Here is a 17,729-nt window from a genome sequence, read left to right on the forward strand (position 1 = left end):
CATGAAGCACTGAACTAGGGGGAAATCTGGAGTGCTGCTAGCAGTGTGTCAGCCAAAGGCATTTGTCTGAAGAGTTCAAGTTCAGTAAGGTTACAAGCGATTACGGACAAGGTTGTCTTCAGACAACTCTGGTAGCTGCTACAAACAGACCTACTTATGAGTTGCTATAAGCACTTAGAAATTTTCAGTTTTCTGAGGACAAGAAGGTAGAGAGAATTAAAAAGGGGAACAGAAGGGCTGTGTTTTACAGTCTCACTACAGAGAAGGCAAGTTTGGGGGTCTGGCAGACTGACGGTGTCTGTGGTATCTGAGCTCTGAGGCGTGAAGTGCTGACTGAACGCCCCGGCTGAGGCGGCAGGTGCCGGCTGGGTGGCGCTGCGGGTCCCACGCTGTCCCCTCCCCGGCTCCGGAGGGACCCCACAGCCACCACCACACTGTCTAAGTTTCGCCACCGTCTGTGGCCCCCTGTGGGGCCGGCCGAAGGGCGGGATGCCCGCTGGAGGGACGCCGCGAACCGCCGGGGCAAGGCGGGCTGGGGCGGGGCGGGGCGGGAGGCGGCTCCCGGCTCGGCCACCTCCCCTCAGGTCGGTCACCGGGGCCCCGCCGTTGCCAAGGGGCCCGTCAGCGCCGCTTTCCCTTCGGCGGCCGCTGCCCGCGGCCATGGATAGCGCCGGCAGCTGCTCCGCCGCCTCGGTGCTGGCCGAGCTGCAGTGGGACGATGGCTACGCCGTGCCTATGGCCAGCGCGGAGAACAAGGCGCTGGAGGACGAAGTAAGCTGGGAGCGAAGGGAAGGAGCCGGCCGGCGGTGCCCGCCCCGATCCGGCTCCCTCAGCGGCTCCCGAGGGGCTCCCTGCAAGCGGGGCGGCCCTCAGGGGCTGGGGGGGCGGCAGCCGGAGCTCCCTCACAGCGCTTTAGCTGCGGGTAGAGAGTGTGTGAAATGCGCCAAGTCGGGAAAAAATAATTAAATAAAAATAAAAAGCTGCAAGGAAAAATGGGAAGCGGGGTCTTCAGCTGGGTGGTTGGGTGTTACCACCCTCAACAACGGCGAGCAGGGTCCGGGCCCTCGGCCAGCGGGAGCACTTTGGGACGTATTCGGGGTTCGGGTGGTTCAGGGATGTAATCCTGTGACAGGTTTGGTTATCTCGGTAAAGAAAAGCACTTAACGGTTCCAGGGTTTTTGTCGCTACCTTTTCTTTTGAAATCTCTCGTGATTTCTTTGGAGAAATGTAGGGCAGGTATTACACTTTATTTGATCAGTAATTGCAATTACTACATATTTTTAAGTAGTTGCAGGTACAAAGCACTCAACTAAAAATTATTAATTGATAATTCTGACTTTTAAATAGCTGCAGAAGATGCAAAAAGAAAAAATGAACCTGCAAAATCAGTTGACTGACTATGAGGAGCGTATAGAAGCAATGGCGTCTCATTTGAAAAATGTAAAACAAGAGTTCACCTTCACTCAGGTAAACTGATACATCTGGTATATCCATTTTATGAGACATATTTAATCCGATTATCTTTCTGTGGTTGGTATCCCTATCTATTTGACAGATTTGTTAGAGGTTTGTCTGGCCTTTCTTCCAGGCTTTCACAAGAAAAAAAGTTAAGCCATGTGTCTCAGGGGTACTACTTGATGGTCAGTAAATATAAAATAGTGGTACATAGAAAAAAAAAAAAAAGAATGCATTTTAGAATTCTTTGTGAATGGACACTTTGGTAGATTTAAAAAAAAAAAGAAGAAAAAGAAAGAATAAAAGAAAAAAATCAGTGTAAGGGAAGAATAGACGCTAATCTTTATAATGGTCAAGAGTTAATTCTGAAATTCCAATGAAGAGTTAATTCATGGATATGAAGAATGAAATGAGATGGTTAAGGTGCAAGTCTGCACTTTCACTACGAGGTAATTGGCTAAAATAGGTGGTTTAAATTTCTAAAGAGTCCCAAGTCAAAGCTGCATACCTTTCAGGTAAAATATGCAAGGTGAAAAAGTCTTAGGAAACTTTCCTGCAGCTGAACAACTTTCATGTCACTGCGCTAGATTCAAGTTTTAATTTGCACATGAAGAAAGAGGCAGCACATACCATTCCAGAGAAGTTTCTAATAAGCAATAGATTTGTATTCTACAGGGGAAAAAAAAAAAAACTCTTAAATCACTTTTTCGGAAAGGTTACACAATATACTGCTATAGGCCAGCCTGGTGGTGTTTTTGTCTTAGCACAAAACAATAAAAACATTTATTTTGCTGTGTCTCCTGAATCTTATCTTTAAGCTGCTGGTGGTCAAGAGACTAAGATACTGACTTTTGAAAGATTATGAATTTAGGCTGAAATAACTTTTATATTGGCATTTTAGTGCTATAAATGGTTGATCTGTGGATATCTGATATAATACAGTGTGTGTTTGTATGTGTGCATGTGTATAAATATATATATATTTGAGATACAAAACTCCAAACAATAATGTTATTTGGAAAACTTGTATATTTACATGAGAAAATCATGCCATCTCTGACTTCAGTTTTGGTTGTATCTTATTTAAAATTTTTTTTTTTTTTTGTATTAAAGACCTATTGTTTATGGTAAAGTAATGAACTGTATTATTCTCTAGTCTCTTTACAAAGCCAGAGAGAATGAAATTGAAACTGAACAACACTTTAAAGCCCTTGCTGAAAGAGAATACGGACATCTTAAAAATGAGATTAAACAAATGGAAGATGAGATAGTTGCCTTAAGAGAAAAGAAGAACAGTCAAGAAGTAAGGTTCAATTTTTTTTTTCAAAAGAACTTCTGTATTGCAGTTAAATTTTATTACTTTTTTCTTCACATTTACAGACGTAATAGTATAAGTCAAGAATAGCTATTTATAATTAAAAATTATAAACCATAAGTGATCTGGATGTGTTTTGTAATGTGTAGGTAAGTAGAATGACACTGAGGATCTCCTTGCATAGACTGGTCAAGACTTAGGAAATAATAACTAGGTATTGAAAGATTTCCATTCTTAATGCCAGATACACAGCCACACATCTATATCACTGTCTTGTTGATTCTTGCAGGTATTTTCTTTATGTTTTACAAATTAAATTGTTGGTGGCAAAGTCTCTTTCTCCCACAAAATAAATTCAGGGTATGATGTCAAAATGAAAAGTTGCTTTACTTTTTTTTTTTTTTTTTAAGGTAATCTAATGCTGTCTAACTATAATATTTTTCTGTTTCGTGGACTCTTTTTTTCTATGAATCATTTAAATTGTTTAATTTTTTCATGTTTTTTTTTCATTTAAAAATTCTAATTTTTTTCTCATTAACTCTGTTTGTAATCTCCAGTTTCTCAGAAAGTGTAGCAGAATGAAGATATCCTTGCTATTCAACTGCATCCAGATTCCATCATATTTATGTTAGGAAATCTCTTTACAGTCATATGGGACCATATGTAAATTTGTATGCAGGATGTAAGAACTGGGCCTTAGTGCGTGAGGAAGAAACTTTACCCTGTGATGCCTCAGATCAGTTTATTATGTGGACTTAATATCCTGCATAAAGATATGGCTTGCCAGGGGTTGACTTTTCTGTTTGAAATTATTTGCATTTTAGGTTTGTGGTAATTTATTGTCTTGTTTATTCTTTAGGATGTATGTTAGCATTTCTCAAGTATAGGACACAACAAAAAACAAACCAAAAAACCAAACCTATTTATCAGTTCTGTTGGCAACCAGACGTGTGTAAACTTGTTACATACGGTAGCTTGAGCCAGTTGTTTCAATTACTAATCAAAGAAAATGTTAGCCATCTAATATTAACCTTTAAATTTATTCAACATTTTATTAGAATACTATAAATAAAACCACTAAGAAGTTGGAAAGCTTAAAACAACAGATGAACTACGATGAGGAACTTTTGGAGAGATGGATAAAGGAATCAAATCGTACATATGATGATGCTGACACAATCAAGAAGTATGCAGAAAAAGATGAAGGGAAAATAGGCGTAAGTAGAAATGACAGTAATTTTCAGAAACAAAACAGAACTATTTTTTAGCATCTGAAGACTTTGTTATCAAGTCAGGTAAGACTGACATAAATTCTGCACAACAGCATTTTAAACTCTGATAATTTCCACATCACACAAGAGTGCTAAGAACTCCATATAAGGCTCATTTCAAAGGTCAAAGAAAATAGGTTTGACAAAAGATGAAAGGTGTAATTGAAGACTAATTTATGTCTTCATCTGGGTAAAAATTAAGTTTGAAGTTTTCTGAGTGCACAAATAGCTAATAAAGCCTCGTAGTGATTAGAAAGCTGAATTACAGTGAATTAAGTGGGGCGTTTGTTCAAAAATGCATGCCAAATATGGACAAGTAATGTAGATTTTCCCATTAGAACAGAAATGTTAATATTACTGAGAAGAAAATATGACTACTTCACTAAAGCTGCCTAGAGTAATGAAAGATGGTATAAATAGACACTGCAATCACAAGTTCAGACTTCTTAACGGTTAGTTCTCAAATATAATATTAGTTTAGAGGTAAGTGTCCCTTCTTTTTAGCCTTTAAATACAGTGGGGAGAAAATTGATTTTTACTCATTAAATACTTAACACAAAAACTTTAGCTTACACAAATAGTCTCACTAACTATAGTTGAATTAAATAGTTGGTGCTGAGGACTCCATATACACATTATATACATGGTGAAAGGGTTATTTTGGCCTAGCTGCAGTCTGTACCTAAGGGCTGACGAGAGATTATGGCCTCTTGCATGAAGAAAAATTTGAAAGGCTAAGTTCTGAGTTCTTTTTTTCTCTAAAATACAACAAAATCAATGCCTCAATAATTCCATCCTTAGTTCTAGCAGAGCTTTAAAAATTTAAGATATTGTATATTTGTTTTCAAGTACGTTACATTTTCTATCATTTCATTTCAGGCACTAACCCTTCAAGTAGAAAAGTTAACCATGCAAGCAAATCAGAAACGCAGAGCTCTTGATAATGAGCGTACAGAAACCATAACTGCTCAGGTTTGTGCATAAAGTTCTTGAAGGTATCTTTTTGTGTATGAAATTTTTAAAATCAGAAATCATCGGGATGCTTTCTTTTAAACAGATAGAGCTTGACAAGACAGCTGAAGATTTTCGCCGAGTTCACCAGGAAAGGCAAGAAGTCATCAGGCAGTGGGAGAACGCAATACAACAGATGCAAAAAAGAGATCAACAGATTAATCACTGTGCTCTGGTAAGACTGCTGTTAACTGTTTTTATCAGTATATCAGCCTACTTCTGTATCTATGAAATTGATAGGAATTTTGAGAAATAGATTTTCATATATTACTGAAATGTACTCAGAATTTATTTTGAAAACAGTCTCTCTTAGTGTAATAGTGCTCTGTTTGAAGCTATATAAGGTTTAATTTTCAATCTGAAATTTGTTGGAATATGCAAAGCATGCCAGTTTCAATACTGTACTTTTGTCTGATCTAAGAATCAACAAGATGGAGTGTAGTTTCTTAGTGCAAGGACAGTCAGCTGCAATGGAAATAAAATAGTGAGCATTTAGAATTGGAAGGAATTAGCGTTTCTACTTCTGTGAACAAATGTATGACTAGCATTTTTTTGGTCAGAATTATGATAAACAATCACATTAAGATTAAAAATTGCTCCTTTGCGGAAGTACGTTCTGCAACTGGGGAGAACTCTTGTAATCAAAAAAAGATCCTGTTGAACATTGTGAGTTAGTATTGCTTTCTAACAGTCTTCATTGTTTAATAGGAGGCACAAAAAGAAAGTTTTATCCTTTTGTCAGGAGAGGTATCAGCTCCTCAGAAAGTTGTGAAGAGCAATAAGAACAGATGCACCAGGAAAAAAAAGCTTGAAGGATCACAAAATTTCTTTATACAGTAAATGTGGATTCCAAAGTAACAATGGCTTTTCTGAAGGGGCAGAAGAGCATGACCATATGTACAAGAAGACTCTACCTAAATCTTTACTTCTGCTACTATTGCATGTTCTTGATGAAAGAATTCAACTTTTATATTGCCTATATAAAGAAGTTTAGTACCCAAGTAGTTTAGGGTAAAACATGGTTTACCCTTCATAGCTTAAACAAGCTTAAGATGTAACACTAAAAATATAATAATAGAAAATTTTAAGCCAAGAGAAATACTACCAAACAGAAAACATAATGGTCTGATTTGGCTGAAATATTTTGGATTTCGTGGTATTGTAGATTGTAAGAGTCCTAAAAAGAACAAACAACAAACAAATGCATATATTAAAAAACAAAACAAAACAACTCACACCAACACTGACCAAAGAAAACCAAAAAACATTTCTGGCCACCCTTCCATATGTTATTAGTTCTACTGATGCTTCTGTAAACATTTTTTTTTTTTTTTTTACCATTAGAATGTGTACATTCTACAGTACAATTTTCACAGTAGCTAATCTTTTACTTAACCTTACAAAATACAATTTTCCCTGAATAGATGTAAATGTGTCAGCTAAGGTAAGCATCAGTACTGTTGTAATACACCTCTGCTGTTTCCTTCATTTCAAATCTATCTGGAGATCTGTTCACATAAGGTTTTCTTTCCCCTATTCAATCAATACAAATTATTTTTATTTCATGCAAGTTTATAGGGTCATATTTTATTTAAATTACTGCAATATTGTGGAAGTCGCCAATCCAAAACAATTGCAGGTGTTGTGATGTATTAGTGGAATAAAGTAATTGACAAATGATGTGAAACCTAGGCTATCTTAAGCAAAGGAGCCTTAACAGCAATCTATCTTCTAGTTTCGCCCTTTATTAATCTAACACATCTTCACTAATGCAAGAAATGTTTTTTATCCTGATAGCTAATAACAGAGATAAAACAAGAGATGCGAAAGAAAAGAAGTGTGCTGAAAGAGAAGACTTCCTTTTTAATGAATGAAACTAATAATAACAAGGAATATGAAAAGAAAATTTCTTCTGCTAAGCAGGAAGCTACTAGCCTCCGGAAAGAATATCAAGCTCAGGATACTTACAGAGTTCAGCTGGAGGTTGAGGTAAGGATGACCAAGAGTTCAGAAAACCAGACTGAAACTATAACTTTTAACTTTTTACTAGATGGAAGAAATACAGGAATAGCATTTGCTTTTCTGTTCTCATACTAGATTTCAATAATTCAACAAAATTTCTGGGCTTCTTAGTTTACTCTCGATTATTGGGATCTTAACCCTGAACTTAATCCTTTCATTGACAGTGCTGAAGAGAAGCAAACATACAGCCACTGAGATGAGCTTGTATTCTCTGTTCTCTGTATAGGTATAAAATGAATTAATTTTCTCTTAAATGGTGTAACACTATTATAGGCTTCAGAAGAAGGTGTATCTTTCCTTTAGCATATATAGACTATAGTACTGTATAAAGATGAGGGAAATCTCTTCTGAATAATTGGTATCCTGTGCTTTCACAAATGAGTGTTGATAGACAAATATTTTCACATAACTTTCTAATCACAAGGCAGTAGGATAGGGCCATCCTGTGAACAAGCCATGCTTTTTTCATACTTTGTTACTTATATTTAATCCGCATTTGTAGCGATGGAATGAGCTGTGTTGCTTCATTATTTGAATGTCTGTAGAAGTAGTTCTAAGAAGTAGTTCAAGTCTCATGAATCTGTTAAGAAGGGGTACGCTTGTATTATCTGAGTAAGTTTTCTCTTAACAAGGAAATGGTAACACTGGGCTACTCAGCAAGCTTGGCAATTAAAAAAAAAAAAAAACAGCTTCAGTTGCATTAATGTTGGATAGCTTTTCCTTAATGGGTGCTTCATGAACTGATATCCTAATTAATTTATTAGCTGGACATTTTGAAATCCAATGTGGACAGAACTGCTTCTGATTTGGAGTCTGTAAGAATACAGGTAACCAATCTCAAGAAGGAAATCCAGAAAAAAAACACCAGGTAAGAAACAGACCTTTAAGATACAGTTTGTAAGAATTACGGATATAATCAGATCCTTGATCTAGCAAAGAACCTTAAATAATGTTGATTATTAAAGCCTACAACTTTTACTTGTGTTTACTTCATGTCTATTTTACTACTAGGTATTGTAGTTTTCTGACACTGGGAAACTTAGAAAATATTTCTGGTAACTCTTGTTTTTAGAGGGGATGAAAAGGTCAGCTAGGGCCTTAGTTTTTATAGGTTTGAGTTCAGCCTGCTTTCTTAGGCAGCTGCTCAGTGTGATATGCTAGTAGGTTTTAGCAGTGTTGTATGTGCAATGTACATATAACTTGTTAAATCATCTAATTTTGTTTAGATTAAGCTTTCTTAAAGAAAGAAATGCAGGTCTTTCCAATAAGCTGAAGCTTGTGACTGAGAAGACACTCAGTTCAGAAGACAATGCCTGGAGGATGGAAGAAATGCTAAAGGAAGAAGAGAAAACTGTCAAGGTAAAATGTTTTTGATAGCTTCTGCAAATGAGGCTTCATTTGAATTTGCAAGCTCTATCTAGAACAATTTTACGTTAAAATGCATTGTAAATGTTTATGTGACATGCAGCTACTTCATCAAATGATGAAGTAACCAGCAAGTAGATGGGTCAGTATCTGTGCCAGGAAAACTTTGGAGGAAAGTAAGTGGTCCTAATCCAGCAGATGGTGGATATCACATAGGATACTGGATACTGGAATTGTCATTATACAGATCAGATATAAAACCAGCAGTCTGACTGCACACTGAACACTGCATTTACCTCTGATACCAGCTAAATGTTACGTACAGCTTCTTGGCTAGATTCAAATGACAGCTATTTATTTAAGATGGCAAATTTTGTTAATGTTTTTCTTCTGGTTTGTAACACTATTGAAAAATTTCAAGAACTTATATTGTGCTTAGTTCTTTTGGGATTCATTCAGTTTTATGGGCAGCAAGTGTCCTTGAAATTCTAGGCCATCGTTTTCCCATCAATAAGGTTAAGTGTTGTCAGATTATTTTCAGTAACATTTCCACTGAAAACTTCTTGGTTTTAGTAAAATACAACCAAAACTTACCAAACTGTGAAGAGTTAGGATTTTGCCAAGTTGGGATTAAAAAAAAAAATATCTTGAAATGGTTTAAGTCATATTTGGTTGGCCTAGTCTCCTCTTGCTATTTTAATTCTACTGCACGATACTTTTATACATCTGTTTTCTGATGTTGTTGGCTCTTAAATAATTACTGGCTCACATTAGAATTCATTTTAATGATAAATAAGAATTGTGATTTGGGAATTAGCATATACAAGCTGTAAAATTTGTCTATTTCTTTTTTAGTATGTTTAATAGCACTTTATTTAATAATATCTTTTCGTATTGTAGACTAAGTACAGAAATAAAAATATCCAAATTCATTATCATCTGATGAACTGCAGTGGCTTTTGAATAAATGCAATGTTGTAATGCAATCATCTGAACTTTCCTGTATTTCAGAAAAAGTTTGTAGTGTTTTGCATTTTGCTCCTAATTCTTTTATTTTACTAGTTAGCTTCTGACTGAACTTGATACAAATCCCTTTTGGATTTTGCTGGACAACTAAGTATTGCATATGCTAATGCTCTCTCTACTGTCAAATGACGAGGTTACATGAGAATGACAGAGCAGTTGTTCGCTCCATCTGTGCAAGCCACTGTATATACTTCTTTTCTGTTTTGTTTCCTGCATCATGTATGTGAAATAATTCATTTAGTAGATGGAGCTTTATTTTTCAAACTTTGTAACTACCCGGGCATTAGCTGTACATTTTAAATTTACATGCACAAACTATAGAGGCGATGTCTTTGCTTTATAAAGTTTCTCAAATTACAGACTTTATTAATGTTTTGGTTTTCCAGAGAATTTTAAAACAAGTTGGAATGAAGTAATGCTCCATTAAAATGAAAACCTTACTTGCTTCTCCTTAAGACTGTTACCAGGGTGGCTAAACCATTAGCAGGGTTTTTCCACTTGCATCTGTGGCGGATAACCTAAGATGACACTGAGCTTGGCAGCTCCACTGCTTCAGGGTAGTATTTTAACTTGGATGCACTATTCTTGAACAATATCTGTAATGTATTAGTCAGAAGGATGCTTTCCATCAACATTAGACACACATGACTATTTGCGGCATCTATTAATTTACTGTGAAGAGATGCTTACAGGAACAATGTGGATGAAATCTCACCATTTTATGCTTTAGTTCTCTGATACTTCTCCCTCTTCTGTCTGTGGCAATGCACTGTTGTGGAGTGAAGCTTATTGAATATCCTATCACTACTGACAACCGCACTCAACGAGAAAAACAATTTCTATTAAAGAAATAAATTTAGATATGCATGGGCATGATCCAGAGCCCACTGAAATCAGTGCAAAATTCTGTAGGCATTAGCAGATTTAGTATTAAACTTACACCTGCTTTTCACTTCTGAGTTCTGGATTTGGAATTGCACTTGACAGCAAATTCGAATACAAAAAATTCTGGTGGGAGAATTTGATTATGAATTCTTAAAGGAGTTAACTAACTTTACACTGTTACTAAAACCAGCAAAATGGTTCACAAGCAAAATTCACAATGTATATTCAGAGTCTGTACCAGACCCTACTAAAACAGACCCTACTAAAACCTTATTCCCTGTACTGATTAAGATGCTAAAGGTAACTTGCCTCTGTGAAAAAGGAACTGATTTTAAAATGTGTAATTACTTTTTCAAACAAAATTATTCCAAATAGAATAACTAAATATGATATAAACACCTACATACACACACAAGCTGAGTTACAAGTTTCAATAAACAGTTGAAAAGATTTGTATTGTATTTCTCCAAATACTGACATATACTAGAAGTAATAAGCAACTTTTTTTTTTTTTTGAAAGGATGACAGGAATTCAATTTTCTGAAAGTTTGAAAAGAATACCATTCCCATCATGGAAAGAAAAGATCATGTAATAGTAGAGTAGAATCCAAGTTAAAACAAAAAAAAAACCTTCTCTTGAAGTCAGAGATTTTTCTTGACAGCCATTTTAAAGACCTATGAAATTCCACATTCCTATTAATGGATATAGTATTGAATTTTTTTAATCTTCCTATATGTGATTAATAAATCATCACAACTTACTTCTTATGTACTTAATGATTAATTTGTCATCAGGAAAAGGAAACGGAACTGAACAAGTTAAAAGAACAATTTTTCAAGAAGACTCAGGAGTTAAAGGTGCAGAAGGACAAGGAGAAGTGTGTTCTGGCAGAAATTGAGGGATGTCGAACATCACTTAAAAATCTTAATAGTCGTCTGCACAGACTTGATGCAGATGCGTTAAAACAACAGGAGTTAATGTATAACCAGGTAAAATATTAAAATCCTTTAATATTATGATTTTTCCATGGGTTTAATCAGAGTAAATTTCTCAAGTTCCGTAATCTTTGCCAGTATCTTAGTTTCCAAAATGCTAGGCAGCATTAATCTGAAGTCTGTATTTTTGTCTCTAGTTATATTAATAAAATTGAAATAACTGATACTTGCTATGTTTCACCTATATTATGTGCATGTGTGTTTCATTATTTTTTGGATCTGTTGCTTTACTCACTAATTTCTCAAATCAATTCTTTACTTTGATCCCTGTGAACCGCAGACACCTCAGGGTAAATTTTTAAAGCAATACAAGAGGTACATGCCAAAATCCTTTTATTTACTAATTGGATTTTGTGCAAATTTCTTATGCACCACTTTGAAAATTTGTTCTTTTATATTGGCATCCACTGGTAACAGCAAGATGGCAACTTTACTGTAAGCATCCCTTAGAGCAGACTGTGCTGAGTGTGCTTTGTTATTCTAGAAGATTACTTCTGAACCATCTTTGCACATCAGTCATCTAAGAATATTTTTCTGTTTCACATTTTTAAGGCCTATAAGCTATAAATTATTATAAAACAATGGCTTAATTAGGTGACTATCCTAAAGCAACATTTAGATCCAGCATTCTAGCTTTATAGGAAGACTGTAATTGCTTATCTCAGACTATTAATTCTCCTAAAATTATTTTAACAGGATTTTTATATTCAGCAAGTGCAGAGACGGCTGTCACGGTTAGAAGGGGAGGTTAATGCAGAAGAAAAACAAGTTTTGGAAGCAAAAATTGCTGAACTTAAGAAAACCTTAGAAGAAAAGAAAAACACATGTGATGTTTTACATGCACAGCATAAGAAACTTCAGGTAACTTCCTTAGAACATCAGGTTGACTGTGTAATAGCTAGAAATGATGTTCCCAAGGCTGGAGTATTATCAAAGTCAGGTGGTTTTATCAAGATGAACTAAAAATATCAAAGTCCTGGTCAGACATGCCAAGTGATTTTTTTACATAGACCAAAATACATGAGTATATTAGTATTGCTTTGCTGGCTGAAAGATCTATATTGCACAAATAACAATGACTGGACTCCGAATAAAACAAGCAATGACATTAACACTGCAACAGCACTCTACGCCAGGACTGCAGTGCTCTTGGCACTGCTTGCACAACAGAATACGGACAAAAGATGATGATTCCTGGGCCTAGCACTTAAAAATATATTTATATATATATATAAAAATTCAAAAATTAACTGGTAGGTTTTGGTGTAACCTGCATTTAATGAAATAAATTAAATATAATTTACTTGGAAACAGAGTGATGTCCAGTTCATCAAGAGAGCAATGGAAAAGAGTGGAGAAGAAGCAAATGGTCTGATGATCAAGATAAATGAACTAAATCTTTTCAATGAGAAATCAGACCAAGAGTTAAAAAAAGCTAAAGCCATTAAGCAGGTACAGTATTACTTTGCAATTTTTCTAACACGGGCTGTTTTTTTGTTGTATTTGTTGTATTGGGGGGGGGGGGGGGAAGGTTACAGAGTTTGGAATCCTTAACCGATTTTTTTTATGATTAAAAGTGTTTGCATGCTAATGAATGTATTACTTACGGCTTTAAATGAGCTTTGGTACATACAAGTTTGCTCATATAACAATATGACCTGTAGACCTACAGAATCTAGAACATATTCTAGGATGATTGCAATAACTCAAGTCAGATATTAACGACTTCAGTAAGTTCCTGGTAAGGTCTGCTTAATTTCTTTGAAACCATCTGTTACATTCTTACCATTCATAATGCTAAACTGAAAGTTGTAGATGGAAAAGTCTAACAACCCACAACTCAGTCTGAATTTGAATAAAATCACTCAGGAAGCTATCTACCCATAAGCACTACCCATGCAAACTGTTAGCAAATGAGAAACTAAGAACCTCTTACATACAGAGCAAAATGACCCTTACAGTTGTGTATATATAAAGGATAACACAATAGAAGCTTTATATATTTAAAAAAAAAAAAATCTTATTAACTCTTATACCTTAATTAAAAATGATGCTTTCTTATTTTGAGACCTTTTTGGCATTTGTTAGGAGATGATGATTGAAGATAATCTCCTAAAACTAGAATTGAAACGTCTTCAAGATACCCTGTGTAATAAGACAGAGAAAGTTCTAACACTGGAAAAACAAAAATTGGAGATAAACAAAGCCATAGCAGAAAGAACCGAGGAAATTAAGGTTCATAAGGCAATGCTGGATTCCCAAATCAGACTTGTGGATCAGGAACGGCAACGCATAAGGTAATTATTCTTTATTTTAAAAATCTCTGTTGCAGCAACTCAAAACCAGCAATAAAACTTAAAACGTACTGTAAGATGTTTCCCTAAAAGCCCTAAAAAATCATCCTCCAGTTCTTTCATCTTCAGTGTAATTTAAAAACAAACAAACAAACAAACAAAACACAGCTTGTAGTTTTTTTGTTTGTTTTTAAATTAACAGTTGCTAAAAAAAAATAAAATTATCAAGTACCTTTACATGGGAACTTGTTTAAAAAGAGAAGCATTTTACCCAGTTATACCATTTAGAGGAATTGAGGGTGAAGTACATCTTCTTCTAAGTCATATAGTAAGACAGTTGAGGCTACCAAGCAATTTTTCTCTGAAAACCAGCTTGCAGCTTTAACCACTAGGCAATTTCTCAGTCTTTACCGTCCATTATTACTGGTGAACAAGAGATTACTGTTTATTCTGTTAGTGAAGATTAATTAAAAACCTGCTGAAGTATGTATGTCTTATTTCTTGCCCATGTATTATGATATGGGAGACACCCTCTTATAAAGCAACTACATAAAGATCACTTTTCCCTTCTGTAATAATCATTGTGAAGTATTTGGGACAGGCTTTAGCTCTGAAATACCAATACCTATATCTAGCCCCCAAATCAATGCTCAACAACCAAACTGGTGAAGTCTGGCAGGCTTTTTTTCACTCCTCTGCTAACCACACCCCACACAATAGGAAATTAGGGTGATTTAGTGTGACTAAAGATAACTGCTCACTGAGAGTGCAGACTGGATTTTTTGTATGTTTTTTTTTTTTCCTTTGATAATTACACAGCTAATTGATATTTCCATGTAATTTGATTTGGGGTTATTGCCTGCTGTTGCTTATGCTCGTCTAGTAGTGGCAATATTGAGAAAGCATCAGCAGGGGGCAGCTTGTACAGCTGTAGCATTTAAATGCCAAACCTTTAGATATATTCAGGGAGTTCTGTGGGGCAGCCTCTCATGATACGCTGATCTAGAACATGAAAATAAACGTCTCATTTTAGAACTGTAATAGAACTGTAGGTAACCAGAAAACCTGTGTCTAGAACACAGAAAGCATCAAAAATTAGGAGCAGCACAACTGCTGCCTTGCCTGCATCCTAGTAGACGGACAGACTGCTGGAGTAACACCAGTAATTTAGACTGCTATAGCAAGAACTGCCCAAAAAACACTACTAGACAAACATTTTCTCAACCCATTTATTTTTCCACAAAATACATCAGTGCTGAATTTCAAGATCGTCTAAATAAAATCGATAAACTGAGATGCAGATATGAAGTTCTTACTGTTGTCATGATGCCACCTGAAGGAGAAGAGGAGAAAACCCAGACCTACTATGTAATTAAGGTATTTTATTAACATTATGTTATAATTCATTATAATTCAAGTATTTAAGTTACAGATTTCCCTGGGCTCCATTCAAATAACTAAGACAACCTCCTTGCCGACTGCTTAACTTTGTCTGTTTTAAGTAATACAGCAGTTTCAGATGAATCTGTGGTCAGTCCTAATGTCAGCAGACTTAATTTTGAATAGTTCAAAAATTTTCACTTCAGTGCTCATGAATTTTAAAGACACAAGAAGTACTGGTCATGTCCTGGTAATCCAACAACTGCAAACAAGTTTATTACAGTCTTTGTCATAGGCAGCATTCAGAATTAGGTATTTATTTCATTATATGGCATTTAAACTTTAAGGAATGCCAAGTTCCCCCTTTTACATATCAATCAAATATGCATACTTCAGCTTTTCATTGAAAAAAAAATATCTCTCCGTAATGATTCTGATTGTGGAAAGAATTATTATTTTTGATCTCCAGAAATTCTGTTCTGCTCTTGAAGCAAAATGCTTCCAGCTGGTATATTGGCTCTGCAGTCCATCCTTTTCTGATTTTTAAGTGTTAAGGTTTTAAATGATGTTATTTCTGTTACTGTGAGATATGCAGCACAGCAAAAAGCTTTCAGTAAATACCTCATGGTCACTCGGGGTATACCCTCCGCAACTTCGGAGAGAGATTTTCACCTTATCAGATTTTTCTGAGGGACTATAGAAAGTATGTCCTTTTGCGAGCAGGTTGTTTCTGTTAAGTCTCACTAAGCAAATGAACAAAGACTTTCAAGTGGATAATTCGCAGGCAATCAAGATGACTTTTAACACTCACTTGGTGGCTTTATATCATGTACAGTCTCAACTGTTTCTTGGATTTTGTTGGTAAACACATGTGAAGCTGATACACACAGTGCAAAGCATGGAAAGTGCTTTGTACCCACCATGGGCACTGTTAGATACTGAGCTTAGGTACAGAGACAGATAACTGTAATGGAACGCCACTGGTGACTGGCCACCAGGCTGATGTAACCCCTTTTATTATAACCCTTTGAGCTCAACCTGTCCGCCAATTGTTTACCTAATGGAATGGATACTTGTCTAGCTGTTGGCTGGACACTTTGTCCATAAGGATACTGTGAGAAACAGTATCAAAAGCTTTGCTGAAATCCAAAAAGACTACATCTGCTGGCTTCCCTTGATGAACCTACTGGGTTACTTTGTCACCCATTAGTTGGTCATATAAACAGGTCTTTTTTCAGTAACTCCCAGAATAATCTCCATAATGTTACCAGGCACCAAAGCAAGACCAATGAGCCTGTAATTAACAGGGTCTTCTATCTTACCCTTCTTGAAAACGAGGACAACATTTGCCAGCTTCCAGTTGACTGGGACTTCTCCAGATTCCCAAGACTGTTGAAAAATAATTAAGACGTCTCGCAATGACATCAGCCGGCTCTTTCAGTACCCTGGGATGAATCACATTGGGTCCCATTATGTGCATCCAAATTCCAGTATTGTAAACAACTACTCTTGCCAGTTACCTTGTAACACAAATCTCAGTCCAATCCTGATGACATCAATAACCCCAACATCTACCACAGATTTTAAACACTAAATGTTGAATGTATTTTTTAATCTATAATTGTCCTAATGTTTTCAGTACGTATTCAGTCACCTCAAGTATCAGTTTTATTTTCAGGCTGCACAGGAAAAGGAGGCCCTTCAACGTGAAGGTGATGATTTAGATGCAAAGATCTGCAAAGCTGAAAATGAAATTGTAGCTCTGGAAAACACTCTGCGCATACTTAATAACTGCAACAGCAATTACCGAAACTCTTTCAAAGAAGTCACTGAGACAAGTATGTAAAATGTAAATTGCTATTTGGTGTACGAGTTACGGATGATGGTATAGCTCTGGTATACAGTGGGGAAATTCAGTGGCACAAAATAATGAATCACAGCCAGAGACTCAACAAATTACTGGGAAAAGTCATTACTGGGAGAAAGGAAGGCCCACTGAAATATACAAGACTGGTGTATAATACTGCACAGTACAAAAAGCACTACTTTCTCTGCAGTACTGCATCTCACACTACTAATTCAAATTCTGGAAGCAGAACAAGCTGTGCCACTGCTCAGCTTTTGGTGTAGACCGAGCTAGCTTGATCACAACACAGGGCAAGCAGGCTGCTTCCAGTGGCAGCTGTTACAGCCAGTAACAGCGTTAACAGCCAGCGTTACGTGCGCTCCAGTGATGCTGACACACTAGCCACAGTTATACCTGATTTTTGCATGGAAGAGGAGGGAAAAAGAAGTAACCTGGGGAGGTGATGAGGAAAAACAAGAGAAACTGCACTGTTTTCAGGTAGTGTTAGCAATTTAAAATTAAATAGACTACCTAGCTACAAATGTTTGGATGATGGAACTCTCTCAAAATTCTGCAAAATATCTTCATCTGTTGCTTGCTCTCCTTCAGTGGAACTTTATTTAGCTTATAAAAAGCATCACCATGAGCAACTACATAAATGTAAGGCTAGAAAACAGTGCCAAAGGCAACTTCCGTGCTTTTTTTTGGCTCCTGGAAACTGGCTTTAAAGTCATTATCTTTCATGAAGCCAGTTACTTTTTCCACAGTGATTTGGAACATACTGTAACAGTAATACAGTAACACTCCGTGATGCAGTTACTTTAAAGTGCAACTTATTTTAAAATGAAAATTGAGTTGTATAC

The 17,729-nt window shown here is 36.1% G+C and overlaps 1 protein-coding gene across 2 annotated transcripts in view; it reads left to right on the forward strand.

The window, feature by feature from the left end:
• Window positions 1-17,729, forward strand: part of CCDC39 (coiled-coil domain 39 molecular ruler complex subunit) — a 21,906-nt gene continuing 4,177 nt past the window's right edge. Inside the window, exons 1-15 of one of the 2 annotated variants that reach the window (XM_083848426.1) lie at window positions 1-266; window positions 1,348-1,467; window positions 2,612-2,758; window positions 3,829-3,987; window positions 4,921-5,013; window positions 5,099-5,227; window positions 6,850-7,041; window positions 7,839-7,942; window positions 8,301-8,433; window positions 11,146-11,340; window positions 12,043-12,207; window positions 12,661-12,798; window positions 13,435-13,643; window positions 14,894-15,017; window positions 16,699-16,858. In XM_083848426.1, coding sequence (XP_083704552.1) covers window positions 1,357-1,467; window positions 2,612-2,758; window positions 3,829-3,987; window positions 4,921-5,013; window positions 5,099-5,227; window positions 6,850-7,041; window positions 7,839-7,942; window positions 8,301-8,433; window positions 11,146-11,340; window positions 12,043-12,207; window positions 12,661-12,798; window positions 13,435-13,643; window positions 14,894-15,017; window positions 16,699-16,858 — 2,059 coding nt within the window. In that variant the 5' untranslated portion in view covers window positions 1-266; window positions 1,348-1,356. Of the gene's footprint in view, window positions 267-289; window positions 772-1,347; window positions 1,468-2,611; window positions 2,759-3,828; window positions 3,988-4,920; window positions 5,014-5,098; window positions 5,228-6,849; window positions 7,042-7,838; window positions 7,943-8,300; window positions 8,434-11,145; window positions 11,341-12,042; window positions 12,208-12,660; window positions 12,799-13,434; window positions 13,644-14,893; window positions 15,018-16,698; window positions 16,859-17,729 lie in introns of those variants that run through there. The other variant, XM_083848425.1, reaches the window with a different exon arrangement.

The sequence above is a fragment of the Anser anser genome (assembly GCF_964211835.1).
Source record: "Anser anser genome assembly, chromosome: 9".
Classification (NCBI taxonomy): domain Eukaryota; kingdom Metazoa; phylum Chordata; class Aves; order Anseriformes; family Anatidae; genus Anser; species Anser anser.